At 31.6% G+C, this 26,222-nt stretch overlaps 1 protein-coding gene across 1 annotated transcript; it reads right to left on the bottom strand.

The window, feature by feature from the left end:
• Window positions 1-6,904: 6,904 nt before the first annotated feature.
• MSTN (myostatin) lies at window positions 6,905-14,207 on the bottom strand. The gene is made up of 3 exons (XM_003764046.3): window positions 13,686-14,207; window positions 11,475-11,848; window positions 6,905-8,965 (listed from the first exon to the last, which is right to left on the bottom strand). The coding sequence occupies exons 1-3, from the start codon at window positions 14,056-14,058 to the stop codon at window positions 8,585-8,587; spliced, it is 1,128 nt and encodes a 375-aa protein (XP_003764094.1). The 5' UTR covers window positions 14,059-14,207; the 3' UTR covers window positions 6,905-8,584.
• Between the last annotated feature and the right edge of the window lie 12,015 nt (window positions 14,208-26,222).

Here is a 26,222-nt window from a genome sequence, read left to right as displayed (position 1 = left end):
AATAATATCTCAACATTGTCAGGATCTGATGTAATAGTAAAGACAACCTTCTTGTATGAACATATTACAGAAATGAGTTTTGTTTTTGACTGGTTGAGTTGTTATGCCAAAGTTCTGAGTTCCATGGAATAGGGCCAAGAAACATTTGGCTGCTTAGTCAGGGTAAATGTCCGTGGGAGCGGAACTGGAAAAGCCTTGTAGAGGATGCATGGCCAAAACCGCATAATCAAATTTTGTTCTGAATAGAGTCCTTCATAGCAGAGGTAAAAGAATTTGTGCAAAAGTTGTTTTCTTAAAGATATAATTTTGAGCCATTAGGAAAACAAATTAAAAATCAAAAAATTAAAGGAAATCCTTGTGAGAGTTTTGCTTTTAGATTGTCTCTTCCAGTGAATTGTAGTGTTGCATTCCATTTGGAGAAATCCTCCCCATAACATCAGAATCTAACAATATTTACTAGAGAATTCTAACATTAGCTAATTTTACTGAGTGCCATCTTGCTTATAGTACATATGTGTTTGCTATTAAAATTAAATGTTTGAAGAGAACTGTTCGGTTCTGCACACATATATTGTATCTAGGATATACTGTGCCATATTTAACATGTATAGGACTGCTTGCCATCTGGGGGAGGGGGTGGAGGGAGAGAGGGAAAAAGTCGGAACAGAAGTGAGTGCAAGGGATAATGTTGTAAAAAAATTACCCAGTTATGGGTTCTGTCAATAAAAAGTTATAATTATGAAAAATAAAAAAGCATTAGTTAAAATTAAATTAAATGTTTGATTAACATTAATTAATTAACATTAACACAGGATGATATGGTATGGAAGGTTTGGAGGAAGGCATACCCAAATCATTGAAATCATAGATTCCTGGTAGCAATGGAAAAAGCAGCCTCTCAATCTTGTCTCCATTTTCATCAATTATAATAAGAGACAATATCCTCAAGCTGCTAAAACCTACCCCATCACTGCTCTCACATCATGCAATGATCTTGTAATTATTTTGTATATATTTGGCATATTCTTATAGAGAGAGAATGTAAGCTCCTTGAAGGTAGACGCTTTCATTTTAGGTTTTGTATTACCAGCACAGTGCCTACCTAGTTAACAATGTAAGAACTTAATAGATGCTGATTGAGAAACAAATAACTACAGAGAAAGAGAGAAATAACAAAGTATAAATCAAAGAGCAGCAAACTTGAAATCAAAAGATCCGTTTTTCAATATCTGAGTCTCTCAGTTTCCTCGTTTATAATGAATATATTAATATTTGCATTAATACATTTAAACATTGCTGCACTATATAATCATGCATTTCTATTATCATCAGAGCACTTGTAAAAAAAATAGATATTTTTATTCCATTATTTCATTCAAAACTAAAATGAATGCTAGACACAAATGAAGCTTTGTGGTATTTTACAACTGTACCTTTATACATTCAGAAAAACAATCTAGGAGACATTTACATTGAGCAATAGTTGAAGCAAATCAGCAATTCTAATTGTTAAGTTATTAAATAATTGCCTGTTGATACAAAATACATGTTTTACCATCTGTCAGATAAAATGGACAGCTAGACACAAAATTTTGCATTCAAGAACAGTGTGTGGATATATGACCCTCCCTAGAGTATTTTGATACATAAACTAGTAGATTACATTGAGATGTACTCTCAACATAGCATTTTAATTAGCAACAAAGATAATATTGCGCTAAAACATTCACACTATGCAAAACAAATGCACTCATTTCCAAAGGCTACCTCTGCAAGATGCCATGTAAGCATGAATGAACTAAATTTAGCATCTTTTTGCATTGCTTGACATTTTACTCAGAGTTGACCAAAAGGGACAAAGTTTACTTTCAGATGTATAAATTCGAATGAAAATTACTCACATAAGTAGAATTGCAACACCATATGTCATTTGGCATACACAAATGAATGGCCTATCACACAAAATTTTTTGCTTATGTCTTAATTTCTTTGTTGCACTGTTATGGAAGTCACATGATATATGCAAGAGGACCTGTCAGTGTAAAATAAAATCCTTTGATATTATTTCTCCCTCTTAATGGGTGCATATCACCTGTCACATTGCTAAAATGATATTGAAATACATATAGCACATCTGTGTATTTTATTGTTGTCCTTCCATGCAACATATCATATAGTCAACAAATACTCAGCACATGCTACAACATAGATTAATTACTCATATTTTTTAGGGCTTCATAATTTTCAAAACCGTTTTCCTCAAACCCTGCGAAGTAGGAAGTAGAGTTGTTATTATCCTCATTTTAAAGTTGAGAAAACAAGTTCAAAGAAATTCTTTATTACAACAAAGTTACACAGCTAGTAAATAGCAATTCTGGAAAATGACAGTAGGTCCCTTGACCCCCACAACAAAGTGTTCTTCTCATTATTCATGCTATCCTTTACACAATAAAGCCAACCCTCTACAAAGAATTGAATGTATAATTTATTAAACAGACACAGGTAACCTAAAAGGCAATAGAAAAAAGCCTGATAGTTTGAATAAGCTACAACATATGACCTATCATGATTGACATGCCAGAAGTAGAATAAAAATCAAGGATGTGTAAACCCATAAAAGCTGAAAGACTCATATAACAAATGTGTAGGATAATAGATGAATAATCTGAATGTTGTTCTGGTATAGCACAACCTCTGGGCTCCTGTAGCCCCAAGTTACAATCAAAGGATGGAGTTCCTGGAGATGAAGTAGCTACTACTACTTTCAAGTTTTAGGAATAAGCCTGAGGGGAAGTGCTTTGGATACTTTTGCTCAAAAGCCTTTGCCATTGTACTTCCCATTAACAATGAGCTAGTTTGCTTAATTAGCCTTTGGTGAAAGACATTAATTAGGTCACACAATAAAAGTTGGTATAAAACATTTCTCGTAAAGAACTTTAATACAATCTCCCATAGATACACATATTTGCCATGGAAAGAATAGATTCAAACTTAAGATACAATAGTGGTGAGGTACACCACAGAAAATACATGAACAAAGGGATAATTCAGAACTCCTGGTACTGAAAATCCTTTTTCCCTCTGCAAAGTCCTATGCTGTGTTTTTCAGAGAAATTTTTTCCTGTGGGTCTTGACTGACTCTCCTGTGACATAGTCAATGGTGGTGGGAAGAAGAAAAAGATAAAGATAAAGACTTTTTCTTCTTCCCACCCCAAAAATGAGTTCAAGAGGGCCTTGGTTCCATTAGACTGTCCCTACTGCAGGACTGGCAAATTGATGAAATTCTTCCAGCTATTTAAAGTCCCTTCAAAGCATGGTTAGTCGTTTGATTAGCCAATCAGCTATTCCCTTTTTTGCCCCGATCCAAGAGTTTCATACCGCAGAAAGGAAGGACAAATCTTAATCATTTCTGATCACATTCTTGATTGATTCCATCTAGATTCCTTATGTGAATACATTAATTTAGGTGGTGATAGAATGTTCCCTCCTATTCATTATACTGACATACATGCAATGTCAAAAGAAAAAGAGGAAAATCATCAATGTTTTGGGTAAAACTTCTATTAAGGATTTTTTAAAAGAGAGTATTAAGAATTATCCAAAATTAGATGATATGAATGGATTTTGATAGTGAGGTAGAATATGACACAACTCAACATCAACAAAGAAAGAGCTACTCCATCAGAATTCTATTATTATTATAGAATAACATTCTGAGATATTTGTTATCAACATTGCTATATTAGTCAAATATGTCATTAGTGTTTTTCAAGTCACAAATTGTTAGCACCCCCAAAATTGGGAAATAAAATGAAGGAAAGAACATCCTTACATATTAGTTGTCATAAAGAGGTGATGAGAAATGCCAAACAACCTCCTTTGCTAAGCAGTAAACTGACGCAGCTAAAGATAACAGTGCCTTAAAATATAAAGTTGTTTATAAAATCTTAAAGAAAGAGGCTACTGGATGATGAGCATTATCAACTCATAAAACAGAAAAAAGCAGCAGAAAGAAAAACAAATTTGAAATAAGTTTTGAAAGAGGCCTACTTAAGCAGTTATCCCAAGGGCAAATAAAGTTGAAACTAGAAGAAGGGCTACTGACAGACCTAAAATGGAAAAGATCTGCAAAAAAGATATTTTATGAGGAACCTTTTTCACCATCAAAGAAAATGGAGCTACCACATTTGGATTCTAACATCACTGTTTCAGATGTGTTTATTGAGGAAGTGATACTGATGAAATAAAGATGTAAAAAACAGCTGGGTTAGACCAAGTGTATACAAAAGAACTCTTTCCTGGAGGCAGCACAGCTTCAGAAACTTGAAACTCTATTTTCTTTGTGAAGCTTTCAATTATTGACCTTCCTAAGAATGCTTAAAGTCTGTAAGACATGAAGAAGAAAATGAATTGAAAATTTAATAATCACTTAGAAAATTATTGTATGGTTATCTGCCCTATTCTAATTTAGATACTCATAGGTACTTATTTCATAATCCATTAAGGTTTTTTCTCTAGGTATTATCATAGCACAATAGTTTATGTAAAATCACATTTTGCTTTCCTTTTACATATTTTGTGCTACAAAACTTGGAAAAGCAGGTGGACTTTCATAAAGAATGAAGTAAACATTTAAATATTTTATTCAAAGAAAAGAGATCTGGTTTTTTTGTTTTCTAAGTCTGTCTTCCCATTTTTAGGATAATACTTAAATAGTTCACACTTATATAGATAGTACTTTAAAGTTTACAGAGCATTTTTTCAACAACAACCCTAAGTAGGTATGTAATGCAAATATTTTTCTCCCTTTACCATTATTTAGAGGCTTAAGAGGGAAAGTAACTTGCCTAGCAATATATGACTATCCTGGTGCTTGAGCCAAGCTTTCTGACTTCAAATCCAATAGTATTTTCTGACTTCCTATATTTGTGATTTGGTTTGTGTTCATAAATACATAGTTTTATTTGGAAATTTAAAATTACCCCTATGTTTAGCGATAATATTAGAAATTGTATTTCTTGTCACATGTGAATAAGATTTGTGTCTTTAATGTACTTCCTAATAACATAATTTTTTGTAGCTGATTAATTGTGACTTTAAAATAATACAACAGTTTTGTTTTCGTTGTGTACAGGAAGAGGAAGAGGTAGTCTTTAAAGAAATGAGTTACTACTTAAGTTATTAGAGCTAACAAGATTCTAGAAATCCTTTAATCCAAGCTTTCCATGGTATAGATAAGGAAACTGAGGGCTAACATTGTGATATTAGCCTTCCAGTGTCATACATAGAGTGATAAGATATCCATAATACGGGGCTCTTGAACCAATCTCTAGCAGCAACCATTTTAAGCAAAAAACAACAACTGTGCATCTGAAAATACCTTCAAATAATCAAAGCCATTTAGCAATTGAATTTATTTTTAGAAAGGAAATATGTATAGGGACTCTAGTGACTTTTGGGTTCATATATACTGTTAGAAGAAGATGCAGAAGAGAAAAACATGAATGGGATTGGCCCACAAGCCAAAATTTTCCATGAGATTTCCTATGGAATTTGCCTAATAGTTAGCATTAGTATTGTGTTATATCATGAATATCGTGCACATATTGAATAAAATGTGAATGTCCTGAGGATAATGATTTAATGTTTAATTAAATGTTTAATTAAGTGTTAACATCACAGTTTTCTCAATGGAAGTGTTAACATTAACTTTTGAAGAGTACTCATATATTGTTTACATTATTGCTGGAAGTAATAATAAATAATTTTCTTTAGTGGTTCAGGAAAAACTCTATTAAAATTGTAGGTTCAATAAGTTTTACTCCAATGCCTCACTGTTATAGTGAAGGGAATATTACCTTTAAGGTAATATCAGTGGAGCATAAGATCAAGCAAATTCCACTTATTTGAAAAGGTTTTTTAAAGCATATATGCCCAGAGATATACTTACCTTATGCCCAAATATCAATTTAGCTAATTTTAAAGAGGCTTTTAACTTCTTATAATTAAAAAAATAATATAATGCAAAATATAATTGTTTTAATTTTTTTGGCCATAGCAACTCACAAAGATCATCTACAAAAGCATAGAAGGACTGTGATCTGTACTAGTATAAGGAGATACCACACTGATGAAACCATACATTATAGCTTATATTTATGTAGTATTTTTAAAATTTACAAAGCACTTTCCTCACAACAGCCCTGTGAGGTAGGTGGACTATGTTATTATTCTTTATAGATGAGTAAACTGAGACTCAGAAATTAAATGAACCACTTGTTCCTACAAAATTAGAAAGTATTGGAACTGGAAATAGAAACTCAGATCTTCTGAATCCAAGTTCAGCACTGATACTACTTCATGGATCTTTTTAAGCCCTGAGGAATAGAAGTTTACTTAGTAATTAGTGGTATTAAAGAAAATTCAATTAATTCTTCCTTTAAGTTTAATGGTTATTTGTCCCCATTCTATTAGGAGTTAAAATATTATTTTGTGTATATTGAATATTGCATTTAGGATGTAGAAAAACTTGGTTAATATTTGGCAATTCAGAAAGTTCTTTGTACCCATAGGAAAAACTACATATACTCCATAGAACAAGAGAAGCATGTGGCTTCATGGTGTCCTCTATATAATTCTAATATCCTATACTCCTGCCCATTATGATTCACTTGGAAATCTATGAAAATAGTACCCCAGGTCATCATAAAGGGAAATATAACAGATGTAATCAATTATTTGTTTTTGTAATATCAAGTAATATGACCCATAGTTTTGAAGGGAAATCCACTCAAAACTTGAACAGCTCTATAATTTCTAAATATTTGTAAATGAGTAATTTATGTTTTTCATTTTGAATAAAAATTTTAACATTGAATAGTTAGAATTTTCTAAAATATAAGTTAGAGGGGGGAAAGAGGAAGAAAATTAACAGGTTGATATTTTACTATAATCTCAAACAATAAAGGATGATAAGTTGAAAACCAGAAATCCAGAATACATCATTGTAACATAAGAACTTTTGCATCTTACCATGAAGAGGAAAACATTTTTAATATAATTTATGGTGATTTTCAATACATTTAATATCAAAAATTTATCTTTGCAATACCTGATTGATAAAATATAAGCATATGAAGAAGTATATTTAGTATGGAATTATAAAATAAAGTTTACAATTTTTATTGGAAAGATCAACAGGTTTTTTTTTTGCCTATAGAAACAATAAAATTAAAGGTTTTTGGTATGGTCAATAATGTTTATCAATATAGTATTAAAATCATGGAACGTTACGATTTTATTATATTGACAGTAAACCATCAAAATTGCATATTCACATTATACAGTCATTGTGACTCCATAAAAGGATGTCAATAATGTAAAAAAATATAAAATGATTGTAATGTAATCATCTAACTATTGGCATATGGATTTTTTCAAGTCCACTAATCACTAATAAAATTTGCTCTGCAAGCAATCATGTTTCATAATTGAAGACATGTTTGTGCCTTAATACATAATTTGAAATTTTCTTAATATAAACATATACCAACAGTAAATAAAAAAGGAAACATTATTTACAAAAGTCTTGTATACATATCACATAAATGCAATTGTATTAAAGTATTTTTATACAACATTGATAGAACCATTGATTTGCATTGGTTGGTTTTAGTGCAAACTGCAGTATTGATTTTAAAAAGAAAGAAAAGCAGGCTATAATTTTGAATTTTGAATTAAGATTTATGCTTGTCTTATTAATTATAACAAAAATAATAGTTGATCTTTATATAGCATTTCAAGATTTGTCAAGTGCTTAATGTCTTATTGCCTTTTAGTAGACTGCAGACTGTCCAGGGATGTTACAAACTTGAAAGCTGTCTAAGAAAACTTTCTCTCTTTATTAAAGAAACCCTACTCCATTAAAGGTACCTGAGTAAAGGGGAAACTTTATGTTTTGCTGGATACATGCAGCCAGATAACATCTTTCATTCAGCCTGTTGTATTAGCACCATTGTTTTGGATTATTAACATATTGTACTAATTAGTATAGGAATGGAACATATGTATAGTGTACCATTCCTAATTTCTGTATTCTTCTACTTTCATGGAATTTCATCTTACCAAGTATACTGTTATACACTAAAAATTCAAGTGTTTGAGGAAAATTTAAATGATATGTGACAACTCTCCATTATCCCATTACTGTATAGAAATTTCCTGATTGATTTTAAGTAAAGCTGTGAAGAAATGCATTTTAAGGTTCACTTCTTCAATTCATTGGGACACAACAAGAGTTGCTTTTATTTACCTGCATGTGATGATAGATGATCATATATGAAATATCATTTCCTTTTTGTTTAAAAAGGAAATTTAAATATTTTGATTGACTTTTCTTTTGAAGGTTAAATACCAACCACTGCATTTATTCTCTTCTTCTAGTTCATATATGGTAACTTGTGCCTTGGTGAATCTGTAATGTACTTTAGGCCTTTTGTGGCTTATTGTACATAATTTCACAGTTTCAGAAATTGGTGAGGGGAAACCTTCCATATTTTATGAAGTAATGAACCTAACACAAAGCTCATGAGCACCCACAACGGTCTACTACCATGGCTGGAATTTTTCCATATATTATTTGTTCTTTTCCATTAAAATATAACATATTTATTGGAGACATCTTAGTAGGAGTACAGCAGGGTCCTGCTGAACCTCTAGGATTTGCTTGGTGAACAAGATGAGTGTGAGGGTATTTTTGTAGAAATACAAATTCACATTCTCCAGAGCAGTAATTAGCCTTATATCTTTTGGGTGCAATAATCCAGTCCCATCCAAAAGCTTCAAAATCTACTGTTAGAGGGTAACGGCAGCATCGAGATTCTGTTGAGTGTTCATCACAGTCAAGACCAAAATCTCTTCTAGATCTTTTTGGTGTGTCTGTAACTCTGACCTCTAAAAAGGGGTTCTGTGTAAAGAATGGGAAAAAATAAAAATATGAATCATCAAGTAATCCACATTGAGATCATTCCCTGGGATCAGACAAGGCATTTCTTCAAAAGAGAAAAGTAATAAGCAAATCATTTTACAAATACTCTTGCCTGAAAAAAAAATCTGCTTTAAAAGATACCACAATATTTAAGGAATTCTTTATTGGACTTGATCTCCCCTCTCTGGTCCAGGAAACTGAAACAGTATACCTCTCCCTGAGAGAAGAGACCATATCATTTATATTTGAGTCCATCACAACTTCTAGCACAGTGTCTTTCACATAGTAGGAATCCTCCCCCTACCAGTTTTTCTTTCAAGCAAATGAATGAATGAATTAATGAAGGTAAATATTGTTCAGTTGTGAACCTGAAGCATGGTGATTTCGGGAAATCACACATTTTCAATCATCCCATATTTGCTCTTGTCCAAATCTTCCTCCCACAACAAACCTTAGATTTTCAAGTCATAAAAAGATGTAAGTAGATTCAAGCAAAGGTGTGTGATGTGTGTGAATGATATATGCTATGATTGGGGCAGTTAGAGACATAGGACAGGAGTTGGAAGAAAGGGAAAAACAAGTAGAATTATTATAGAATCATAGACTCTGGGCTGAAAGGAATGTTGGATTCAATAAATTTAACTCCTTCATTTTCAGATGAGTAAAATGAGGATGAAAGAAATGGAATTATTTGTCCAAGGTCAAAAAGAAATGCCAGAAGAGGTATTTGAACCCATCTTTCCTTACTAAATCTGGAGTTTGTTCCACTAGTAATGTAGCCTCCCCCCTCATTTTTTATCCCTTCAAAAAGTGTCTTTTCCTAGGTTTATATTAATCATTTTCCCACACCACTTATGAATGAGAACCACCTCCAATAGTCTTTTTCAGTGTTTTTTTTTTAACTATTGAGAAATCTGGTTATTAAATTGAAGTATATACATATACATATATATGCATATGTATATATGTGTGTGCATATATACATACATACACACATATACATATATATATATAAAGATGTGTGTATTTCATCCTTTGGAACATTAATAAGCACAATAATTATCCTGCAAGAGGATAATAAAAAATATTGACACATATTTTGAGGAAAGGAGGAGGGACCTTTTTTTTAAAAAAAAAAAAACAAAAGTTGGAGCCTATTTTGAATGTTAGAATGCACCTGTATTGATAACCATATGATCTGACTGGTAATTATATTGTGAAAAGTAATATTACTTTAAGATCAAATAATGAATTAGCAATCCAGGGCATTATTGATTATATATATGTATGTATACATATATATATATACATAATATAATAATATTATATTATTCTTGGGGAAAAATTTTTTGTTACATAAAAGAAATTCAATCCAGCATACTAAAGTAACATTTCAAATTTTTGACAGTTAAGATTGATCATATATAAACACTTGTTATTTTCAAAGGAATTGTCATGTTTGAAAATGGAATCTTTCTGATATAATTATATTAGTAAGGACTAATGACCAGATACAATGCACAGAAAATAAATCCATGATTATAAAGGGAAGCAATGATAAAAAGAATAAAGACTTGTAAATATTTCGAATTTTATTTCTTTTGAATTTGAGAATATAATTTATTAGCTTTCTCTCATAATTTATACATGATTATATTCTGCTGAAGTTAATATCAAATTAGTATTACCTAAGTACAAGTTCTTTAAAAAAGGTAAAGTCAACCATGAGATGAAAAGGGTAATCAGATTGGAAATTTAAAATTTGCCATAGTGAATTCACAAAGGAATATTTTACAACATTTGCAATATAGAGATCAACATATGGACATATGCAGACTGCAGGTGATAATTATTTTAATCATGATTTCCTTAATTTATGATTGTAATAATTAAAAACAATTTCATTTCATACTTATAATTCATAAAAATTGTTTCATTATCTAAGATAAAAATAAGATTCAATACACCTTGAAAACTTATGAAAATAATGGTTTTATATATTTGATATGTCCTAGATTCCCACTGTAAGGATTTTATAGGGATTTTGTATGAATATATAATTCCCCCATTATTAGTAGTATAAAATTTAGAGTGTCATTGCTAAAGATATTTATAAAAATTACCTAATGGCAAGCAATTCAAAGAAACTAAGATTTTTCCTGTTAATTTAAAATAAAAGGCTTCCATTGATGAATGGCCTAAATCAAAAAAGGATCTTAAAAATATGAAGTCAGGTTAATTTATTCTGGTGAGTACAGGGTTGCTATTGAGAAAACATCTCTATGACTGGCCTGTCAGATTAAAGAAATTATACTTCCACCCTCTTTTTCATCTTTAACCACATTGAATGAACACTTTTAATTTTATTAGTAGAATTTTTATAAAATGTGATAACTAAAGAAACATACTTTATAATGTCCCTTTCACAAGGGAAAAAATGTTAGTATATAGGATAGGGTTTTGTTTTTTTTTTTCAGGTATTACTTACCAATCCATCTTCACCTAGTCCTGGGAAGGTGACTGCAAGATCATGACCATTCTCATCTAAAGCTTTGATTTCAAGGCCCAAGTTGGATTCAGGTTGTTTGAGCCAATTTTGCAATACTGTCTTCACATCAATACTCTGCCAAATACCAGTGCCCGGGTTCATGTCAAGTTTCAGAGATCGAATTCCAGTATATCTTGTACCATCTTTCATGGGTTTGATGAGTCTCAGGATTTGCACAAACACTGTTGTAGATTTCTTGACAGGCCTCAGATATATCCATAGTTGAGCCTTTACTACTTTATTATACTGTATTTTAGAGCTAAATTTAAAGAAGCAACATTTGGGTTTTCCTTCCACTTGCATTAGAAAATCAGCTATAAATGAATGTTTAAAAAGAAAAAATATTGAATTATCCATAAAAATCAAACTCCAAATCTCCAAATAAATTAAAGGAATATTCTTTTGATGGAATATTCGTTCACATAAAGTATGAATGTATCATGTTTTGAAACTGAATATTGCATAGAATTTCATTCATTAGAAACAAAACAAAACATATATACTTTACAATTACCTTTTTTCAGTTTTTACATTTACAGCCCTTTTTTCAACTGGTTAGAAATGGACTTCTCATTCCAAGAATAATGCTCTAAAGGAATGAATGCTGGTTGAAAATTTTAAAATGATGACGATTAGAGAGAACAGAGACACCGTGGAGGAACATCCACTTAGAATTCTTTGGGAATCTGAGTAGTTACACTTACTGAGCAGCTGTACCAATCAGTCTGGAGGAAGGAACCCTTCCCCCAGGCCTGAATTACCTGGGGACAAGACACACTGGGCTACTTACTTAGCCTTTGGAATTAGTAGGAAAAAAAAAAAATCTTTTCTTACAGTTCCAGTTCTGAGTTATCATTTTCAAAGTACAAAACTAATGATTCATAATCATGCTATTTTCTAGATATTTAAAAATTACATCTCCATTAATGCCAGTAAATTATTTATAAGCAAGAACAGGACCATTATACTAGCAATTTGTTTCTTTTACAGAATCTTAAAACTGAAAAAAAAAAAATGGAGGGAAATAAATCTCTAGTTAAACTGTTAGGCGACACTGCCTTAAAGAAAGAGTATTGTGATTGCTCACTTAAGTGGAAAATCCAATATTTAATAACTATTTTAGTTTTCTATGTTGAAGTGGTAGCAAAGTTAGATCACAGGCTCTTGAATTAGAGCCTTTTATATTCAGCCCTTTCTATAAGGTACCAGTTTTGACTTTAGTTGCATGTGTGTCTGTTTTTAGAGTCTTCTATAAATTATGATAAGAATTTTATAATATTGCAGAAATATAACAGACCACAATCTCTCAAAAATAATGGATTTTACAGGTTATTAATCATTCAGCATTAAGTATAAATAGAAATGTAGAGACTGTGCACTCTTAATGATAGCATAATAATAGTAGCAGGACAAGGAATTCAGGTGCATGCTACCCTGTCTCTCATTCAAGCATTTCATTATTAGTTACTACTAATCTAGATGCAACTGTATCATTATTTTGGTATGCTTGCATTATATTTCTTCTCTTTATGATACACTATTTTACCGTTTGTAAATATAAGTGTAACAGTTTTTATAACTAAATATATTAATTACTAAAGAATATACAGGAATCATACTAATAATAATAGAAATATATTTTATATGCCATGGAATAAGGAAAAATGAGATTTTAAAAATAGATCCAGTTAACCAACTTCTTTCAATCTTATTAGGTATTTAATATTATTAATATATTTTTCAAACAACCAGAAAGCTATGAATCTTATTGTGTTGTTTGTGTACAGTGCTTACATTTTTAAAATTCTGACTTTTATGTTAGTCTAGAAGATTAACAGAAGAAGCCTGAGCATGTTGTATTTGCCCTAATGTAGTCAAGCTAAATAACTTTAATGCTGTTCAAGCATTTTATTATCTGTTCCAATGTAACAAGGAAGAAATTAAATAATGTAGCAAATAAAAATATTTTATTATCTACTGTTATTGGCATTTTGCTCATAAAAATCTTAGGGAAATTTTTTTTTCTCCCTCCCACTTACACACTATAGCCAGCAGCCTGTTAAAAGCAACTGAGGAGATCTGTTTCTCATAAACACTAAGACAACTGTCAGCAGAATTGTGGATATGCACTCACAAAAAAAAGCTACTTACACTCCGTAGGCATAGTAATAATTGTTTCAGTTGTAGCATGATAATCATCATCTTCCAAAGAACCATCACTGCTGTCATCTCTCTGGACATCATACTGATCAATCAGTTCCCGGAGTGGAGGAGCTTTGGGTAAAAGTTGTTTTATAGCATCCCTGCTAATATTAGGAGCTGTTTCTAGCCGAAGTTTACTAAGGATTTGAATTTTGATGGCTTCTATTCTTGAAGATTTTGTGTTTTGTCTCCATGTACATGCATTACACAGTCCATCTTTTTCCACATTCTCTTTTTGCTCGCTGCTCTCATTGAGATCCACAGGACCAGCTACAATCAACATAAACAGGTAGATATAAACATAGATTTGTAATTTTTGCATGATCTTGCATTCAATATAGTCTCTCTCCCTTTTTTTTCCTTTGCTCTTCTTTGCATATAATACCAAGCCAATTTTTTAATGCATGTAGTGGCTGAGAAACAACTTGCCTCACCAGTGAATCTTTTCTACTGTATTCCAAGTGGCTTTTTATATTCCAACTTTGATGAGACACGTGTCGTCAGGATCTATGATTGGCTCTTGCTCCAACAATGAATCTAGCTGTCAGAGGTTAAAACCCTGTCTGTCACAAGTCACTCAACAGTATTTTGTTACAGTCAAGGGTGAACTGATTCATTTGACCACTTTATAAAAGAAATAAATCTGTAAATAGTGAAAGATATGTGACATTAAAAAAGAGAGAGACAGTATATTAATAACACCAACCAAAGTTAAAGAATGCAAATCTATATGTAATTTGAAAACTACAATTTAAATAGATTTCATTTAAACTCTATACTTGAAAAGTGAAATAGCTTGTTCACTCAGACATTAAGATCAGTTAATGCATTGTAGACTAGCACTTAAAGCATAGAAAATTTGTATAAAATTAATCTTTTAATTTTATTACTGTGTTTTTAGGAAAGTACCAGTTAGGAAGAAATAAATTAAAGAGGGAAATGTAAGATTTTTATATTGGTGAAAGTAATTTCATTATGTTTTCTAGTGTAATCTCTTAGTGCTTAAACAATTTCAGCTATATATTAGATAATATGCTTTCAGATGCTTACTTCAAGTTATAATACTACAAATATTTTGGTATTTTTAATGTGTGACTAAAATTTTTAGAATATTTAATGACCATTTTAAATATTAGAATTTTTCCTAATATTAAATAACATATTTGATGTTATATTCCTAGTCTAAGGATAAGCACTTAAAATCTCTAAGATTGTGTATTTCTTCATTGTGTATGACAAAGAACATGATACTAACTAATCAAAAAACTTTGAAGTAAAAATTTTTAAAAAACAGAGTCTTGTTGCTCAACAAGGTATGGCATTGTATAAATCATGTAATCAATGTGTACTTTTAAGTGAAGAAGAAATTTGTGAGGATTAAACATAGATCTAGACTTTTATTTGGAATAGAAATGATCTGGTCTCACCTTTTATTGTACACCTCAGAAAAGGAAGGTCTGAGACACAAAGAACCTTGTCAAAAGCTTCCCAGTGAATTATTAACAGTCAAGGACAAGAGCCCAGATTTCCTTATTCCCAGTACAGTTTATTTTTCACTATATCATGCTGTTAATATGTTCCTGCATCAAAAGAAGGCAGGAGAAAGAAGAGAGATCTGAGTCATTTCATTGTATATCACTGTGTGCATTTATGCATATTGTAGTGTATACATATATGTAGGTGCATTTATATGTATGTTTCTATACACATATGTATATTGTGCACCTTTACATATTTGTTATATTTGAGTATGCATACACACACACACACACACACACCTTTTGATCATTTTCTGTACTCATAATGACTTACATTGAGTTATTTATATTAGAGAGATCACAGGCAAATGGCAAAATTAGGCAGCTTTTTTTTTTTACATTTTTCTCTCTGGTAAGATAAGTTGGCCTATTTAGAAAGTAAGCTCTTATAGAATTCTAACCAATTAAGTTGAATAATTAATTATAAAAATGCCTTTTCTTCAGAGGATCATAGCAGCCCACTTCAAATTCTTCAAGATACCAGTATCTTGCCATTAACAAATTGTTTTCGAATATTTCAATGCTAACTTGGTGATCTTTTTTTTAAAAAGTATATTTTAAAAGTTTTTATGATAGAAACATACAGATGTATATAGGCATATATGTATATGCCTTGAGAAAAATATCATGTAATTAATTCATTTCATTGTTTTATCTTTAAAGACTAAAACAATCAATCAGATGTTCAAGGCTATACAATTTTCTTGGTATATAAATATCCAGCTACAACTTTAGGGAAATAGAAAATCTTTCTGGATAGTATCCTTTCTGATAAATCCTAAATAATGTATCTTTTTTTTTTCAATATGTAGGGACTTGGCAATGTTAAATGATCATTTCTATATACATCCAAGGATCTTAAAAACATTTATGCATGTTTGAAGCAATTCTTTCAACTAATTTTGCTAAAAAATTACGGGGCCATGAAAAAAAATTATCCTTTCCATTTACTATAACTATTCCTGATCAGGTGATCAAACTTTATGATTTCTAAAGTTCCTTACAGTCCTAATATTCCTTGAACTTACAACTGTCATGCTAAATTGAAAAAAAAATTATATTTTATTTTTCAGGACTTTGTGATATGAAAAATTGCTGTGGTATGGTTGCTGTGGTTATATATACAAAGGACAAGGAATCAATCAAAAGATTTGAAATTTCCAAAAATATACTCAGTCTATTCATCAGTGAATGGTTTGGGGGCTATGTAGAATTTCAAGATTATTTGTACCTTCTCCACCAGGAGGAGCAGTGATTATAACTATGAAACACTTAAACTTTTACCTGCTAGGCACTGAGCTTGGCTGATATCATGGGAAGGAGCATGGGGAAAAGAAATTTTTCTCAGATAGTTATAGTTCACTTAATCCTCCTTGATCTTAGCTTTGTGGTTTACTCAACAGTCTTGAAAGCCTTTCTCCCATACAGCCAAAGTTCAGGAGTAAAAACTGTATCCAACTAGTTTATTTGGACAACAGCATATTGATTCACCTCTGGAGGGCTATTCATATAGTATTGAATTTGATCTTAGTGAAACCAAGAGGGCAAAATTTTGAGTCAGAAGATGTTTATTCATATCCTATTCTGCACTGTGTGACCCTGGGCAAAGCTTAACCTATCTTTCCTCATTGCCAAAGTGAGGAATTAAATTAGATGGATCTAAGGTCCTTTCTAGTTCTAAATCTAAGATCATATTATCCATTGGTATGACTGGTAAATGAACATTTTTCATCTTTTTTAGGAATACAAATACCAATACTGTGATGTAACTACAAATCACTTTAAGAATGTGAGTATGGGGGCAGGTAGGTGGTGCAGTGGATAGAGCAGTAGCTGTGTGACCCTGAGCAAGTCACTTAATCCCAATTGCCTCAGGAAAAAAAAAAAGCATGTGAGTATGGTCTAAAGATAAGGATTCATTTTGTGGAGTATATGTTTCTTAAAGTGTTTCAAGTTTAATTCCTTCAAGTCAGTAAGTACTTTTTATTGAATTTAAATCAGTAACTCATAGTAATAATAATGATACCCGAGTAAATTACCTCAATTCATTAAATCATCTTGATCATGAGGTCAATGTCTCAAATAAATTACCATGTAAAGTGTTTTGCAAACTTGAAAACACTATAAAAGTTAGCTACTATTATTGTTATTGTTGTTACAATGCTATTGAGTCCCTAAGTGAGCTATACAACTATTCCAAGGACACAGACTATATACCTCTAATACTTGAATAATCTTATAAACCTCTGTCCTTAACTGAAAAGAGGGGGTAAGAGAATTTGAAAGAAGCATTTAAAAAATCAGTGACCTTTACTCAAAAAAAAGTTGGGTCTGACCTAATTTGGGGTGGGAATGGTGACAATCAATATTGTCATTTTATAAAAATAGGTCTTTATATAACTGGTAAGATATTATTAGGATGGGGATTAATTTTTTATTTTATTGAGATTTAGGGGCCTCTTAGGTGAGAAAACGCCCTCTATCTCTTCAGGTTATTACCTTTTTTGCAGGTACCAGTGTTAGAGAGTGACCAGAGCACTGGGTAGTTGAGCAGGTTATTTTCAGGAGATATTGGAAACAGGAAATGAAATCAGGTATCTCAGCCATCAAAGCCATCTCGTTAGACCTTATAGCCCACACTTTAAGAATACTTCAAGAAGTATCCTTAAGTAAGTAAAGTGAAAATTATTACAACATTCAAAGTACCCAACATTTCCAAAAAGTTCATGCACAGGAAAAATTATCAATAAAAATTGGCATAGAGATATATAATTATAAAAGTCAAGGAATTTAAATGCCTGTTCTATATAATTAGCAGATTATTTCAACCCAATTTCTTCATCTCTCACCTAACAACACCATAAGCAGATAAATAGATAGACTTTAAGAAACTTACTAGAATTAATGGGACTAATGACCTAAAATGGTCAAAAGGGAGAAATCAATATAGGTGAAATGTTTTTTTATTAAATATAATAATAAAAATTATAATACCTAGCATTTATGTAGCACCTTACAGATATTTTAATTCTCATCACAACCATAAGAGGCAGATGCCATTTCCCCACTTTTTATAGATAAGGAAACTGAAGCAAAGAGGTTAACTAACTTGCCCTGGTTCATAGACTAATAAGTATCTGAGACTAGATTTGAACTCAAGTCTTCCTGACTCCAGTTCAATATTCTATTGAGTGATGAAAATAAAGTATTGCCATATTGCATGTGAATCACCCAGAGGACAACCATCAGTGGACTGTTTTTTGGACCCAGAAAAATGGTCCTCAATGACCTCTGGTTGGGTTTTATAATATTATGGTTATCTGATATAACCTGCAATTCTCTTCTTGTAGTTTTTTTTTTTTACAATATACATAGAATAATATCTTGATTTATGAAGTTGATCCATTTCATGATGTGTCTTCATCATTAGAAATTTCCTCAAAGTGGCATTCTTGGATTCCTTTGTAAAATGAAAATGCCTTTATTTATTTTAAAGGGAAAAAGAATAACCTGAATTTAGGTTCTCATTTTTTGTTGGAAAACACACAAATTATTTTTTTGAGGACAAAAGATGATGGCCTTTCTGGACTTTTAATAGCATTATTTATCAAACTTCTAAACAACCTTTTGTCTATTAGCAGTTCTTATGGCTTCCCATTGCAAGGAGGAGGAGAGTAGATGCTTCCATTCCTCTTGCTCAAGCCTTGGTTTTACAAAAGGGAAGAGGGGTTTTGGATGGATCCTAGGATACTGTGAGATTGTAAAGGGAGGGGAGATTGTGAATGGGGTTGAGACTAGAAGGGCCTCATATGAAATACAGCTGTTGAAAAAAGGAAGAATGTTACTTTTAGCTTCCTATTTTAACTTTTTTTTTTTTTTTTTTTTTTTTTTTGATAACTAGGTACTCAGTTAAGTTGTTTCAATTGAGTTGCAATCTTCCTCAAATGCATGGAGTAGCTTAACCAGTGAAATCACAAATCTTTGAAGTATTGCAATAAGAAATAACTACAAGGAGAAAAATAAAAATGCTTGAAGGGCAAAACTACAAATGTCACTTGGATCTAACACAAGAACTGTGGAACAGATTACCACTTTGCTGTACCTTGATTGGAAACATAAAGGAGCATAACTATTTCAGAGAAGGTAGGTGGCAGTGTTGATAGGGCTTTACACTTGGAATCAGAAGTTCAAATACTGTGTTAACATCTGGCAAGTCATTTAACTTTAATTTGCCTCAGTTTTCTCAAGTGCAAAAGTAATAATTAGCACCTACCGCTCTCTCGTATAGAGATCATGAGATTAAAACTAGCAAAACATTCAACATAATCTCAGGCTCAGGATATACATTTAACAAATGCTTGTTCCCTTCCCCTTTGAATTTCCTATCTATGATTCCTAATAGTCTGGGGAGCCTTCAAAGCTCTACAGTACTCAATTCAAAATAAGTAGGGATATCATAAGGAGCAGTGGTAGGCTAGAAGCCCCTAACTTTACACAGTAGCTTAATTTCCAGATGATGTTATTTATTAAGTAACTAATGCAGCAAACATAGACAGTACTGCTTTCAATCAGACTGCTCCAGAAATTCCAGTATTTCAATGAATGGTAACTGAAAAAAAAAAAAGTTAATATGTGTTACTTTAAAAAATATAATCATGCACCAAAAAAGGAATAACCAAAAACAGATAAAGTGAGAGACTTAAGAAACATAGAATTCATTCACAAAAATTCAGACATTATCTATTGGATCATAGATTTAGAGTTGAAAAGGAATTTAAGATCTCATAGGTAGTAATAAAGTCAAGATTTGAATTCAACATTTCTGACACTAAAGCCAATATTGAACTTTTCAAATGTCTATTTATATGAGTGGAGAATAGGTGGAGGGATTCTGGAGTATAGATTCAATGGTAATGTCAATGATGGAATTGAATTATATATTTTTACAAGTTCAAGAAGTAGCCTCTATAAATGCATTTGTCCTAAAATTTAGTTTAAAAATATGGTCACTGCAGGTATTACTGCAGTTTTGTCTCTAATGATATAAATGAGTAGGCAGTCCTACATATTTTACCTCTGAGAAGTCATCCTTATTTAAAGAAAATTGGAAAATCACTGATTTAGGGCCATGTGACTTAGATTTTCTTTTCTGTATGTAAATGTGTATAATAAGAGAGCAGGAAGACAAGTTTCAGATTCCATGAAGTGAGTTTCAGGCATTTATTACCCACTTGGTAAATTATTCAGGCTTCAAAATGTAGTCCAGACTTGCTCTCATCCACTGCCAATTCCCTATATCCCTACATCCTTCTTCTGCTCTACTCATTTAACGAATAAATTAAAAGTGTTTGTTTGCAACAAATACATCCAGAGTTCCCCATCCCTCAAATTTTATGAAAGTTAAACTGAGGATATAAAATTAGTCTAATTAATTTATTTTATTTTCAGCCTCATTTTCTCCAGCTTGCTGATTTCCTTTATAACTACTCTATTTTAGGTCAAGTACATATTTATTTTCATAGTCAATTAAGTTTTAGATTGAAATAAATCCATCAAATTTTCTAGGTACCTGTTAACTGTCAGGAAAATGCATGACTTCAAAGTAAGCTGCTTGATTAATATCTTTTACTCCCCCAAAGTGAATCTTATAACTTATATTTGTTTTGTTTTATAATAAACAGAAAGTAAAAAGTTATTACTAGTTTATCTTCTGTGAAGTAGTTTCATTTCTCTGCTGGTTGTTGACCAAGTTTCTCTTTTGGTGAAATTGATTGTCTTAGAAAAGAGTTAATTCCCTTGCAAGATATCATCAAAGTAAATCTAGTTTTCAAGTGAAGGGGTAGAAGATGGCATCTATGGCACTGGTATCTGTATTTTCCTAACCAAAACTCAGGTGACATGGTCTGTTAGAGAGTATTCTTTTTGTAAAGCCTTGTTAAAAGATTATTCCATTTTTGATGACATTGTGAATATCTCAGAAAAAAATATAGTATAGTTTTCCCTAATATTAGAACTAAGATATTTAGTATCCTTGTATTCAAATATCAGTTTTAATGCAGTGAATGACTCTTTAATGTAGTGCAATGATTTGTTAAAAGGGAAGGATGCACACAGGATTGTTATCTTTTTCAGCTGGAAATTCATAATTTTAATTTTTTTCTTTTATCATATTAAAATGAACATAAACTAGACTTACAATTAACATTTTTGTTGATTACATTTAACATGGTACATGCTGTCCCCTGCTGGGAATTTTAAGAACTACATAATAGATACTAAAAAATTTTTTCTTCTCTCAAATTGCGTTATGTCACTTCTCATTGTCTTTTTGCAAAATACAAAAATTCGTTGAATAAAAATCTGTAAGCAATGCTTCATATACACCATTAGAAATTAGAAGCTTCATAAAACACTGTAAATATTTACAAGGTAGAATGTTTTAAAGTTAAAAATACAACAATTGTTTGTGTAAAACAGTGTTATCCAATATTTTGATACTTTATTTAATTCAGTAGTTAATAGCGAAATGAAAATATCAAAGAATTCATACCTTACTCCTAAACCTGTTCATCATCATCACAATTCCCTTTAGTGTTTCCTGATCATCACAACCCCCTTTAGTATTTTTTGATCCTTTAGTTAATATGTTAATAAATTCCAACATACCCTTTTGCTTTTCAGTTGTTTGTATACAGCTGTTTATGACTCCATTTGGAGTTTTCTTGACAAATATAATAGAGTGAATTGCTATTTCCTTCTTCAGCTCATTTTACAGATGAGAAAATTGAGGTAGGTAAGATCAAGTGCCCTGCCCAGGATTACAGAGTTGAGTAGTATCTAAGTCCAGATTTGATCTCATGAAAATGAATCTTCCTGATTTCAGGTCTGACACTCTATTTGCTTCCTAGTTGCCCCTAAGAGGGCGTTATATAGTTGGCAAAATATAAGGGAATGAATCCAGGCAGAATAAAAAGGATTGTGGGAGTAGCTTTTTTATGATGGCTGGTAAGGAGAATACTGTCAATCCTCAATATTCTTCTATTTAATTTAGACTTCAAGCATTGCATGATTTTATTAATAACTTCATATTCACTTTTGTACTGCCAACCTCACACATTTACAGGAATGCTCAGTAGAGAAAAAAATGAGAGGAATATCACATATAAATTTGGTAAAATGGCTGGTATCCTACTAAGTACTTCACCTCTCGTATTCACTCTACCACTGTAGAGAGTTCCCTGTGCATTCAATGTATATTTTCAATTTTTACCTTACTCAAGTTTTTTGTTTCAGTTATACCCCTAAAGCATAGTGCAAATCCTTTTGCTTCCAAGGTCACATGTGCAAAGTCAGTGATGCAACTTAATGAGAAAATAAAGGTGGTACAATAATAAATGACCATGGGAATCAGTGTTTAATAAATCCAAAGACCCAAGCTTTTGTGATAAGAATTCATTGTTTAACAAAAACTGCTGGGAAAACTAGAAAACGTATGACAGAAGCTAGATATAGACCAACATCTTACAACATATATAACAAGAGATCAAAATGGATTTATTGTTTAGACAAAAAGGGTGATATCATAAACAAATTAGGGTAGCACAGGCTATTTTACCTCTCAGATCTTTGGATAAGGGAACATTGTGACCAAACAAGAAATAAATAGCATTATTAGTGGGATAGAAGATGAATAATTTTCATTTTAAATTATTAATATATATTATATATATATTAATTATAAATAAATCAGGAAGATTCATTTTCATGAGATCAAATCTGGCCTTAGATTCTACCTAACTCTGTAATCTTGGGCAGGCCACTTGATCCTACCTGCCTCAATTTCCTCATCTGTAAAATGAGCTGAAGAAGGAAATAGCAATTCACTCTATTATATTTGTCAAGAATTAATATATAATATACATAATAAAATATATTAAATTACTTTAAATATAATTGCACAAACAAAACCAATGCAACTAATATTAGAAAGAAAGCAGACATATGAAGAGGGAAATTTTACATCAAGTTTCTTTGGTAATGGCTTTATTTCTCAACTACATAGAGAACTAAATCAAATTTACAAGAATACAAATCATTCCTCAGTTGATAAATGGTCAAAGGATATGAATAGGAAGTTTTCAGACAAAGAAATCAAATCAATTTATAATCATGTGAAAAAAATGCTCTAAGTCACCATCCATTAGAGAAATGCAATCAAAACAGCTCTGAGATACCTACCACCTCATATCTAACAAATTGGCTAATATGAAAGAAAAGGAAAATGATGAATTTTGGAGGGCATGTGGAAAAAGTAGAATACTAATGTACTATGGGTGGAGTTGTGAACTGATCCAATTATTCTGTAGAACAGTTTCAAACTATGGACAAAGAGTTGTGAAAATGTGCATAACCTTTAATCCAGCAATACCACTAATAAGAGATCAGAGAGAGAGAGAGAGAAACTGACACAGACACAGAAAAATGCAAAGAGGGAGAAGCGGGGGGGGGGGGTTATAAGAAAAAATGAGGGGGGGGAGAAAGGGAAGGAAGAAAAGAAGGAGATAGGGACCCATTTGTACAAAACTATCTATAGCAACTTTTTTGGTGGTGGCAAAGAATTAGAAATTGAGGTGTTAAGAAATGGCCGAACAAGTTGTAGAATATGATTGCAATGGAATACTATTGTGTTATAAGAAAAAATGAGCAGGATACTTTCAGAAAAACCTGAAAAGACTTATACGAACTGATGTCAGGTGAAGTAAGCAGATCCAGGACAACACTGTACATGATAAAAGTAATATTGTATTATGATCAATTCTGAATGACTAAGCTATTCTGAACAATACAACAATCCAAGAAAATTCTATCATGAATCATCATTCCATTATAATGAAAAATGCTATCCGCCTCCAGAGAAAGATCTGATGGAGTTTGAATACAGGTCAAAGTATGTCATTTTTCACTTTACTTTTTTTGTGGTGTGGTTTTAGGTGGATTTTTAAAATTTGTTCATTCATAACAATATGGAAATATGTTTTGCATTATTATACATGGATAACATATCAAACGCTTTTTGTCTCAGGATGATGGAAAAGCATAAATAGAGGGAGAGAATGTGGAACTCAAAATTCTGAAACACCAATATTAAAAATTGTTTTTGCACATAAGTGGGAAAAAAATAAAAATATTTTTAAAAAGAAAGAAAAGTATTAGATAAACTGCATGCCATAATGTCTGCAGCCCCTGTCAATTTTATTGACCAAATAGATGACTAGAGACACCAAAACACAATGGAAGCCTCAAAGTTAAATTAATGATCTCAGGCAGCACAGGAAGAAAATGTCAGAGATGGATTATTTCAATTTGGTTTATCCTTCAAGATCTCCAATGCCATTCACCAATCGTGAAGTACAGAATGTAAAGGGTGATGTTGAAACTTCACCAGTCTCAGAGTTTTCTGATAGCAACAATTAAAATCCCAGCAACCTCTCCTTTGATTTTCAGAAGGTGGCCAATGTAGAAAAGTTTTCAACAGTATGGTATATAGTACAATGGCCTCATACCACCATTTAATACTGTGGACTATAAGATTCAGGTTTAAAAATATTTTAATTTTAACAATTTTATTTAATACACAGTAACAGTATTGTAGAGTTCATGTGTTAATGAAAAGTAAATATTGTCTGAAATAAAATTTTTATTGAGATGTTAGCATAAAAAGGCACAGTATTCTCTGGAACTACTAGTGAGAAAACAATGTTTTAAATATTTTGTATTCAGTCATTCAGTTGTTTTGTACTCTTCCTGATCCTTTGGACCAATTAGTTTTCTTGGCAAAGATACTAACTTGGTTTGCCATTTTTAACTAGAGTTTTATGCAAGCAGAGGTTAAGTGACTTGCCCAGGCTCACACAGTAAGGAAATATATGTGGTCAGATTTCAATCTGGCTTTTCTGACCCCCTGTGTCACCTCAGCTGCTCCATTTTGCATATTACCAATCATATTTTGCATATTATTAATTACATCACTATATGTAGGGGTTATTTCATGGTTACTATGTTAGAAAAAGTGCATATTATTAGAATTAATGTGCAAAAAAATATATTTTCAGCAATCTCTAGTGAAAGATTAGTTTTTGGTGGTTATAGGAACTAACCACCTATTTTTCATAGGTTTAGTATATCAACATTTATGTTTTTTATGTTAGCACTGTTTTCTTTTTAAAATTTTTATTTTTAAAGCTTTTATTTTCAAAACATATGCATGGATAATTTTTCAATATCGACTATTGCATAGCCTTGTGTTTCAGATTTTCCACTCTCTCTCCTTATCCCCTCCCCTAGCTAGATGGCAAGCAATCCAATATATGTAATACATGTTAAAATATATGTTAAATCCTCTTGCTGCATAAGAAAAATCAGATCACTGGGCTTATACCCCAAAGAGATACTAAAGAAGGGAAAGGGACCTGTTTGTGCCAAAATGTTTGTGGCAGCCCTTTTTGTAGTGGCTAGAAGCTGGAAAATGAATGGATGCCCATCAATTGGAGAATGGTTAAGTATATTGTAGTATATGAATGTTATGGAATATTATTGTTCTTTAAGAAATGACCAGCAGGATGAATACAGAGAGGATTGGTGAGACTTACATGAACTGATGCTGAGTGAAATGAGCAGAATCAGATCATTATATACCTCAACAACGATACTGTATGAGGATGTATTCTGATGGAAGTGGATTTCTTCGACAAAGAGAAGATCTAGCTCAGTTTCAATTGATCAAGGATGGACAGAAGCAGCTATACCAGAACGCTGGGAAATGAATGTAAACTGTTTGCATTTTTTTTTTCTTCCCGGATTATTTATACCTTCTGAATCCAATTCTCTCTGAGCAACAACAGAACTGTTCAGTTCTGCACACATATATTGTATCTAAGATATTCTGTAA

The sequence above is a fragment of the Sarcophilus harrisii genome, chromosome 3 (genome assembly GCF_902635505.1).
Source record: "Sarcophilus harrisii chromosome 3, mSarHar1.11, whole genome shotgun sequence".
Lineage (NCBI taxonomy): Eukaryota > Metazoa > Chordata > Mammalia > Dasyuromorphia > Dasyuridae > Sarcophilus > Sarcophilus harrisii.
Note: the sequence above shows the minus strand (reverse complement) of the source record. Positions and strands in the feature narration are given on the sequence as shown.